Source organism: Erpetoichthys calabaricus, chromosome 10 (genome assembly GCF_900747795.2).
Source record: "Erpetoichthys calabaricus chromosome 10, fErpCal1.3, whole genome shotgun sequence".
Taxonomy (NCBI): Eukaryota; Metazoa; Chordata; class Cladistia; order Polypteriformes; family Polypteridae; genus Erpetoichthys; species Erpetoichthys calabaricus.
The window spans coordinates 48,627,585-48,636,966 of NC_041403.2; the positions used below are offsets into that span (position 1 = coordinate 48,627,585).

The 9,382-nt window shown below is 39.6% G+C and overlaps 1 protein-coding gene across 6 annotated transcripts in view; it reads left to right on the top strand.

Moving 5' to 3' along the window:
* rxrgb (retinoid X receptor, gamma b) overlaps positions 1-9,101 on the top strand; it is an 86,100-nt gene extending 76,999 nt beyond the window's left edge. For all 6 annotated transcript variants that reach the window (XM_028811154.2, XM_028811155.2, XM_028811156.2 and 3 more), the window contains exons 9-10: positions 8,487-8,592; positions 8,693-9,101. In XM_028811154.2, the coding sequence (XP_028666987.1) occupies positions 8,487-8,592; positions 8,693-8,840 (254 nt within the window). In that variant the 3' untranslated portion in view covers positions 8,841-9,101. The remainder of the gene's footprint in view (positions 1-8,486; positions 8,593-8,692) is intronic.
* The last annotated feature ends 281 nt before the right edge of the window (positions 9,102-9,382 follow it).

Below are 9,382 nucleotides of genomic sequence, written 5' to 3' on the forward strand. Positions count from 1 at the left end.
CAACAAACTGCATTCTCTGTAGGTTCTGACATTTTTCACCAGCGCAGCCAGTTCGTCGATCTTATTTGAGATTGAGTTCACATTCCCCAGAATAACAGAAGGCACCGAAGGCTTAAAACGCCACTTTCTCGCAAGCCGCTTCATTTTTAGCTTAGTGCCGGCTCTGCTGCCACGATACCGCCTTCTTACCTCGTCAGGTAAATAGGGAACCACACCGGCACTGGCATTTGTTCTCAGCGCTCGAAGTTGAGTACTTGAATAGGCGAGTCTCGGCGTGTAAAAATCCATGCCCATGTTGTAAAAGTAAGTGTGTCCAGGGAACAAATCCACATAAAATAAAGTAATAGGAGTGATCAATAAATAAAAATAGAAAAATAAAAGTAGAAAAATGCACATACATATACAGTCATACACGGAGCTGCTGAAAAGGCTGCCACTCTCGGCGGCGCCGGATGTATATGTATATATTTGGGGGTTAATGCATCCCTGGACGCCAAATACTTTTTTGCTGCACTTTAAGTAAACATCACAATTCACAAAGAAAAAGTGAAATTTTAATAGAACACATTTTTTCATGCAAAGAGCATCACAATTACTGCAACACTGATCATTTTACACACTGCTAAAGAACTGTAAAAACTATTTAAAAAAAACTACTGGAACAATATGTACAAGATGCAACTGATGCTATGGATGAAATTAAGTAAATCACCGAGCCAACTTCACTTGAACTGGCAGCATGCAAGCACACAGAGGTAAACGCTGGCGCTGGCAGGCTAGTGCAGCGGCTCAATCCCAGAGACAGTGAGGCTGCAGGGTGTCACGCATGGGTGACAGAATTGCACAGAAACACTGGAGATTGTAGAGACAGGAACTTTATTCAAACACTTCAAACAAACATGTCTCTTTCAGAAGTAAAACGAGCTCAGTATGCAGTTAGTTCTCGTTTAAAAGAATAGGCAAACATCACAGGGGAGCACAACGGGAGTGGGATCTCCAACAAGAGCAGAGGATGTCTGGGGGAGGAGGGAGAAACAAAGCAATCAGCCAAAAAGGACAGGCGCTGTTCAGGGTTTTAAGTATGCGTAGCGTTGCGCGAGAAGCATATCATGCGACAGAGCAGCCGAAAGTAAGCCCAGCAAGTAAGGGAGCAATGTGAAAGTAGTCTCTCAGCATTTTTTAAGAGGGATTTTTTGAGGAGCTTCCGTGTCTTCTAGGGGTGCGTTCAGCCCCCCTGCTGACAAGGGGCTGGCAGTGGTATTGAGCTGGCTGCTCAACGAATGTACGGCAGTGCCTGATCAGCTCCTGCATGCTCGCAAATGGCACTGGGAAACGACTATAGCTGCTTGTGGCGGTTTAAGGGTTAAGAGGATCAAAACAGAAAACACAAGATCACTCAGCTGGAAAGGCATCACAGTCAATCAGCAGCAAGGAGAAATGAATAACGCTGTAGCGGTTACCCTGTGCCGCTAAGATTTACACCGTTGAGAAGACGGTGATTTATTTATTTTTATGTTGGAGATTCCAGGGATGCACCCAGACTTGGATCGCCCTGCACGCACACACAAATGGAGACAAAAACAAAGCAAACCGGTAATCAAACAGCAAATAAAAAATGTAATGAAAACAAATGAAATAAATGAAAACAACAATACCACCCCTGTTCCCCTTACAGCAATTACACATTAAATACAACAAAGCACCAAAAAAACACAGAGTAAATCATGAAAAACGGCAACAGATGTAATGTAATGATGAAAATAGATAGTCCGGTGATCCTCACGTTGAATGGGAATGTAAAGATAGTCCTACTGCTAGTTCCTGAAATGGTGAAGACGAGTGGATGGCTTCAGGAGCGCTTCTTTCTTTGCAGGATGGCCATGAATCCACTTACACTCCTCATGTACACAGGCAGACGGCAGGCAATCCAGATGGCAAATACAAAACGATCCAGGACAAAACGAATAAGTACAGGTAACCCAACAGAAGGCAGGCAGAGAGACAGGAACTTGAAACACAAATTACAAAAACTTTTATTTTTGCTTTTGGTCACCGGCCCCCTTTTTAAAAGCCACGCTGACATCCTTTGTCCCCAACAGCCCCAGCACCCTCAGCAGAAGACCAATCAGAGCCACTGCAGGGACTACTGGGAGTTGCAGTTTCAAATTCTATTGGCTACTTTCATCATCCCAAGTCGCGTTTCCTCTACAGTTGCTTCCTGTTCTCTCTACAGTACAGTATTGCCACGATAAAAGCCATAAAAATTGCAGAGGATATTTGCGGTTTCTGCTATCAATTATTAGAAAAATCTGCGAATGACTGAGGCCGCGAACTCTGAACTGCGACTTTGCGGGGGTCTACTGTATATCATTTAAGGTGAAAGAAAACCCTAAGAGATTCTTTCAGAATTTTAGTAGTAAAAGAACAGCACAATGTGTTTAGTACAAGTCCAAGAAGGTTGTGCTGAAGCTTTATAATGCAATGGTGAGGCCTCATCTGGATTACTGTTGGCAGTTTTGGTTTCCAGGTTACAAAAAGGACATAGCAGCCTAGAAAATGTCTAGAGAAGAGCAACTGGGCTGATTCCAGGGATACAGGGGATGAATTATGAGGATAGATTAAAAGAGCAGAGCCTTTTCAATTTAAGTAAAAGAAGATTAAGAGGTGACATAATTGAAGTGTTTAAAGTTATGAAAGGAATTAGTACAGTGGATTGAGACTATTATTTTAAAATTAGTTTATCAAGAACATGGGGACATAATTGGAAACTTGTTAAGGGTAAATTTTACACAAACATTAGGAAGTTTTTCTTTATACTGAGAACAATAGACACTTGGAATAAGCTACCAAGTAGAGTGGTAGCCAGTAAGATTTTAGGGACTTTCAAAACTAGACTTGATGTTTTTTTAGAATTAAGTGGATAGGACTGGTGACCTTTGGGCAAGTTGTTTCTTTTTTAAAGAATGAATTGAGTCAGCTGTACTAATTAATTTAGGGAGATCATTCCAAAATCTGAGTGCTATACAGCCGAAGGCCCTGTCACCCATAGAGCGCAGGTTAGCGTGGGGCACAAAAGATTGCCAGACGGAGAGGACCTTAGTGGATGAACAAGAGCATGGTGTTGGACATGGTCACTGATGTAGTCTGGTGCAAGGCCATGTAAAGGTGTGTAGGTTGTTAGTAGAATGTTATATTCAATCCTGTAAGACACAGTGAGCCAGTGAAGATGAAGCAGGAGGGGTGTTATGTGCTTGCTGTTGCTGGTATGTGTGAGGACACTTGCAGCAGAGTTTTGAATCAACTGGAGCTGTGATATAAGATTTAAAGGGGCATCTTCTAGTAGGGAGTTACAATAATCAATGCATGGACAAGATTCTAAGCATTAGAAAAGGAGAGGAATTAGCGAACACGTGTTACAAAGGTGAAAGTAAAAAAGCTTCTTAATGTGACTTATGTGGGTAGAATAAGAAAAGGAGGAGTCAAAAATGACATCAAGATTCCTTGCATTAGAAGGAGGTCTAATAAGATTGCCATCAAGAGTGACTGAAAAGGAGCTCATTTTCTGAAGTTGCACTTTAGTGCCAATTTGTAGGAGTTCAGTTTTGTTAAAATTTAATTTTAAAGAGTTATGCTTCATCTAGGTTTTAATTTCACTGGTTTTTTTCTCTTTCTCTCAAAAAACATGTAACAAAATCATTGGCGGCATCTTTATCAGCACTGGCTCCCTCTGCATGCCTCACAATACTGTGAATGCCAGTCCTCTTCTTAAAATTATCAAACCAGCCATAGCTGGCTTTAATCACTTCACTTTCTTGGCTCGTTCCTGCCTTGTTTTTCAAAAGATCGGCATGCATCAGTTTTGTATTTTTTGCAAATCATTGCCTCCAATACGCTATCGGCAGCACACTGTTTTTCTGTTATCCACGCGAAAAAACACAAAATCACGTGACAATTCAAAGAGAGTTATATCGCGGGTTGTTCACTGAATGCTAGCAACGGGCGTACTGATGCTCGTGGGCAGTCGTGGCTTTGTCTCGAGAGAGGTAAACAAGGGTAGCGTGTGGTGTTCTAGCACGTGAGTTGTATTCCAAACAAAGGTTGTATACCAAGGAAAGTTTTTTCGCGTCCAAACAGGACATATACCAAGTTGGACTTATTCCAAAGTGGACGTATACCGAGGTACTATTGTACTTCCTATCAACCCCCTCAAAGCAAACATCGCATCTGTAATGCTCTTTCTTGGCATGAAATCATACAACTGCTCACGATTCATCACCTCCCTTCTTAATCTAGCTTCCACTACTCTTTACCATAACTTCATGCTGTGTCTGATCAGTTTTATCTCTTTGTAGTTACTACAGTTGTGCACATCACCCATATTCTTAAAAATCGTTATCAGTACACATCTTCTCCACTGCTCAGGCATCTTCTCATTTTCCAAGATAGCATTAAACAATTTGTTTTTTAGCCACGGCCTTCTCTCCTGAACACCTCCATGCTTCCACAGGTATGTGATCTGGACAAATAGCCTTCCCAATTCTTCATCCTCTTCATAGCTGTCCTTACTTCCTCCCTGCTGAAACCATTGAACTTTCTGGTCCCCATTATCCAACCTTCTCTCTCTCTCATTCTTTTAATTCATTAACCTCTCAGAGTACTCTTTCCATCTATTCAACACACTCCTCACTTGTGAGTATGTTTCCATCATTATCCTTTATCACCCTAACGTGCTGCTCATCTTTCCCAGCTCATTCCCTTTGCCAACCTAAATGATACAGGTCTTTTTTTTACCTCCTTTTTATCCAACCTCTCATACAACTCATCATAAGCCTTATCTTTATCCTTCGCCACCTCTCTCTTCACCTTGTGGCTTATCTCCTTGTACTCCTGTCTACTTTTTTCATCTCCTTGACTATCCCACTTCTACTTTACTAACCTTTTCCTCTGTATACTATCCTGTACTTCCCCATTCCACCACCAGGTTTCCTTATCCTCCTTCCTCTGTCCAGATGTCATACCAAGTACCTTTCTAGCTGTCTCCCTTACTACTTCTGCTATAGTTGCCTAGCTTTCTGGTAACTCATAACTGCCACCTAGTGCCTTTTTTTAGCTCCTCCTTTCCTTTCACCTTCCTTTTTTAAATACAAATTACACCAAGTAATTGTTTAGCAAGTTTACTTACTCAGGAAACTCATCTTCTGAACTATTGTCTGTGTCAAACTCAAAATCAGCCAGGTCTTTATCACTGTCTTTGGAGATAGCCTCTAAAACCTTGTTCAAAGTGCGTTTTGGTTGACTTGAAGCCATTTTTTCAAGAAAATAAGCAGAAACGATGTTCTGCTGTTTACTGTTGATGATCCATGCATCTTTGAGAGATTATATAGTTTTTTATGCACGACCCCAGCTGTATCTCATTACGTTCATATATGGACATCCATGTATCATTGGGGGGGTGCAGCACGGTGGCGCAGTGGTAGCGTTGCTGCCTCGCAGTAAGGAGACCCGTGTTCGCTTCCCGGGTACTCCGTGCGTGGAGTTTGCATTTTCTCCCCTTGTCTGTGTGGGCTTCCTCCCGCAGTCCAAAGACATGCAGGTTAGGTGGATTGGCGATTCTAAATTTGCCCTAGTGTGTGCTTGGTGTGTGTGTTCTGCAGTGGGTTGGCGCCCTGCCCGAGATTGGTTCCTGCCTTGCGCCCTGTGTTGGCTGGGATTGGCTCCAGCAGACCCCCGTGATCCTGTGTTCTGATTCAACGGGTTGGAAAATGGATGAATGGATAGATGGATGGATGTATCATTGGAGGCGTCATAGACAATGAAGTATGAAGTTTGTGAGAGTGTGACCTATTGAGTCTGCAGGTCAGGTGCTACTTAGTAAAGTGGCCTCGCGCCTCCTCTTATTTTGAGGATATCTTATGATTGATGCATCATACAATTATGATTTGTTTTCATCAGGAGAATCTACTATCTACTGTAAGTACTGTCACTTGTAGGTATTTGCTATTGTTGTCTGAAGTAGTATGCGAAAGGACACGAAAAATGTTTCTGGTTTTCAGAGTGTAGCTTGCGTTTTGCTTGGTCAGTGGGAGGGTTCATCACATTGGTTGAAATCTTTTGGACAGGTCCTTTTGAGTGATGCATACTACTTGGTTATTCCTTATATATAATAATTAATACTATTTTTTTGTAATATTTTTTGTGACAATTTTTGAAACACCCCACATATGATTTCATACCAGATTAAAAGTTCTAACAACTTACATACTAGTAGTGTTAGGTTGACTCCCGTCACTTACATGTATTGTTTTTGTTGTTGGTGTGTGGCATTGTTCACATGTATGATATAGCAAAAGATTTTTAAAGATCACTCGGCCCAGTTGTGGGCCTCTCAGGGTGTAAGAGGGTCTACAGATATAAAAACATAAATTGATGGGATTTTTCCTATTTAAATTAAGGTCATGTGTGACCCAACTTTGTGATGGTAGTGACCTCTGCTGGTCTCATATATTAATACTACAACAGACTCCTTCACAGGAATAAATGCCGCTGCAGCTCCACCGTGACTACGTGCAATCAAAAGCAGATAACTGGAGATTTATTTGTATTGAATATTATCTGCCAGTTTTAAAAATTTCTGTTTGCATGTAAATGTTAATTATTGCATTCAGAAATGAAAAACAGGATTCTTTGAATTCGTTTCAACTTATGTTATTTGGAAATTGGGTCTTTACAGAGATTCTGCATACACTTGGCTCATATATTTTTAACTAATTGCAGAATATCAGCCAGTTATAAAGCAATTGGTGCCACAATAATTAATCATCTAAGGCAATATTGAAATTCAGTGGTTTAAGACTTAAAATATATTTCTTGAAATAAATTTGAATGTGGGGGTTATAAATTCAGGCTCCTACATTTGTGTTACTCTGTGCTGTTCACGACACTAACAATGGGGAGCAGTAACCTTCTGCTAAACTTTCACTTGTTTGTCAAGTTTTGGCACCAATCTTAATACTGTTTCACTTTTGAAACTGATGGAGTTCCATATTATGTAACACTCTGAAAAAGTAATCCTGTTGTGCCCTGCATTTCCTCCATCTTTTCTTTTAACTTTTCCCTTTTTCTCTTGAAACTTAGTTGTATCTCTGACTAAATTTATACTTGTTTGAAAGGTCAGGACATAGCAGCTTGTAAAACAAAGTATTTTTAGCTCAAGTGCTACAGTTATGTGTGTCACATGAAAACACTCTTTATCTCACAAGGCATCTCAGAACTCCTTGGGCTTTTTCTACTATATTCCTGTTCAACTGGTTCTACACCGTTTTCATCTAGCTTTCAGAATAATTTGTGCTAAAAGTTGTGTGCTCACCTTTAAATTTTGTTTTTTTGTCATTGTAGTTTCCTACTTAAGTTACTCATATATATTTAATGTATATTGATTTTGTTTATTGTACTTTGTTTGGACAAATGGATTTGCAGAGTGTATAACTGATAATAAAATATTATATTATGTACATTTTATTAATCCATTTATGAAACATAATGGCAAAAACTTGGATCACGCTAATTTATATGAGAGAGATTCTTGAGAATTATGTGAGCTAGCAAGCAACAAAAATGTACTGTTGTGTGCAGTGTGCTTGTCTCAGTCACCAGCAGCGTCACCTGCATTTCTTCTGCACACAATTCCCATAGCAATGATGCACAAGGCAAGTAGGCCCATAGTACAAGGTGTCTACATCTTCACTTTATTTTTGATTTTTTCAGTTACCCCATTAAGATAATGCTAAAACCATCTCTGCATTACTTCTACATCAATATTCAAGTGCTCCCGTTAACACGAGTTTGGAGAGCCGTGCACTATTTGACCAAGCAGCCAATATTTGAAAAGAAACAGACTGCTCTGTCCATTTCATTAATAACAATACGATTTTAAAATAAATGCAGGCTGGTGATGTGCAAATGTGAGATGGTGATCTAAGAAACCCACCGAGCTGTATAGCAGCATATGGAATAACATGATGCTGAACCAATATAATGTATATTTTCAGTTTAGTTTTGAGTATCGAATGCATATGCAGTTATATTTAAAATTAGAATATCAATATGAAAGTGCTATATGCAGGGCCAACACCAACTTTAAGGCACATTAGTCATTTACCTAGGGTGCTGATCATAATGAGGGTTGGGGGGGGGGGTAAACCTAGCCACACAGGTTAGCTACCGAACAGTTGGTTGGTACACTAATAAGCTTGGCCTAGGGCTTAACATAATCTAGCCCCAGCACTGGCTTTATGTTATGTACTGTGTACTTTTTAAATAATTTGCATTTCACTTTACCATTTTTTAAACATTTTGCTATATGAAAGTTAGTAAGATTTTGTTAAGTATGGCTGTGTCTTGTTACAGTTTTATACCCTTCTGATATAAGCTAAATTGTTAAAGGAAAGTGAAGCCATTTTAAATTATAGTTCTCCTTATTCTTTTAGATGCCAAGGGTCTTTCAAATCCACCGGAGGTCGAAGGTCTCAGGGAAAAGGTCTATGCATCACTAGAGGCTTACACTAAGCAGAAATATCCAGAACAGCCAGGAAGGTAGGCATATGGCTGAAAAAATACTTTGAAATTGTTAAAAAAAAAAAACCCACAGTCATTTCAAAATTAACCCCATAGTTGTATATTTGTTATTTTTCAGATTTGCCAAACTTCTCTTGCGACTTCCAGCACTACGGTCCATTGGTCTGAAGTGTTTAGAGCATCTCTTTTTCTTCAAGTTGATAGGTGACACACCAATAGACACTTTCCTCATGGAAATGTTGGAAGCACCACACCAAGTAACATGACATGAAATTAAAACTACTTGTACATAATCTTCATGTGTTTGTAATTAAAAAGATAATTTCTTTTTAAGTTGTAAACTGCTTATTTTATATTTTCTGTAAACACATTTTGGTGTGTGAAAGAGTACACATTTAAAAGCAAGTCGTCTAGAAGGAAGCAAGTGTTTTGTAAATAGGTAAAACTAATTATGATAACTGATTTAATAGATGTCTTACAATATAAAATATAATTTTATTCAATAAATTGTATAAACCTTGATCAGATCAGCAAATGGTTGTAAATGGTTTATTGGCTGTTTTTCACATCACTGCCATTAATTTTTACTGCTTACTCGATAATTTATTAGCTGGCGGCCACAACAAACTGTACTTCAAATCAGGTAATCCACCTGAAACTAAGCATGTTTTGGGCATACCCAGTACTTGGATAGGAGACCATCTAGGATAAGCTTGAGTTGCTCCTAGAAAGTGTGTTGGTAAGACCAATGGGGTCACTTACCCTATGGTCTTTGTGTGGGTCCTAATGCCCCATTGATGTGACAGGG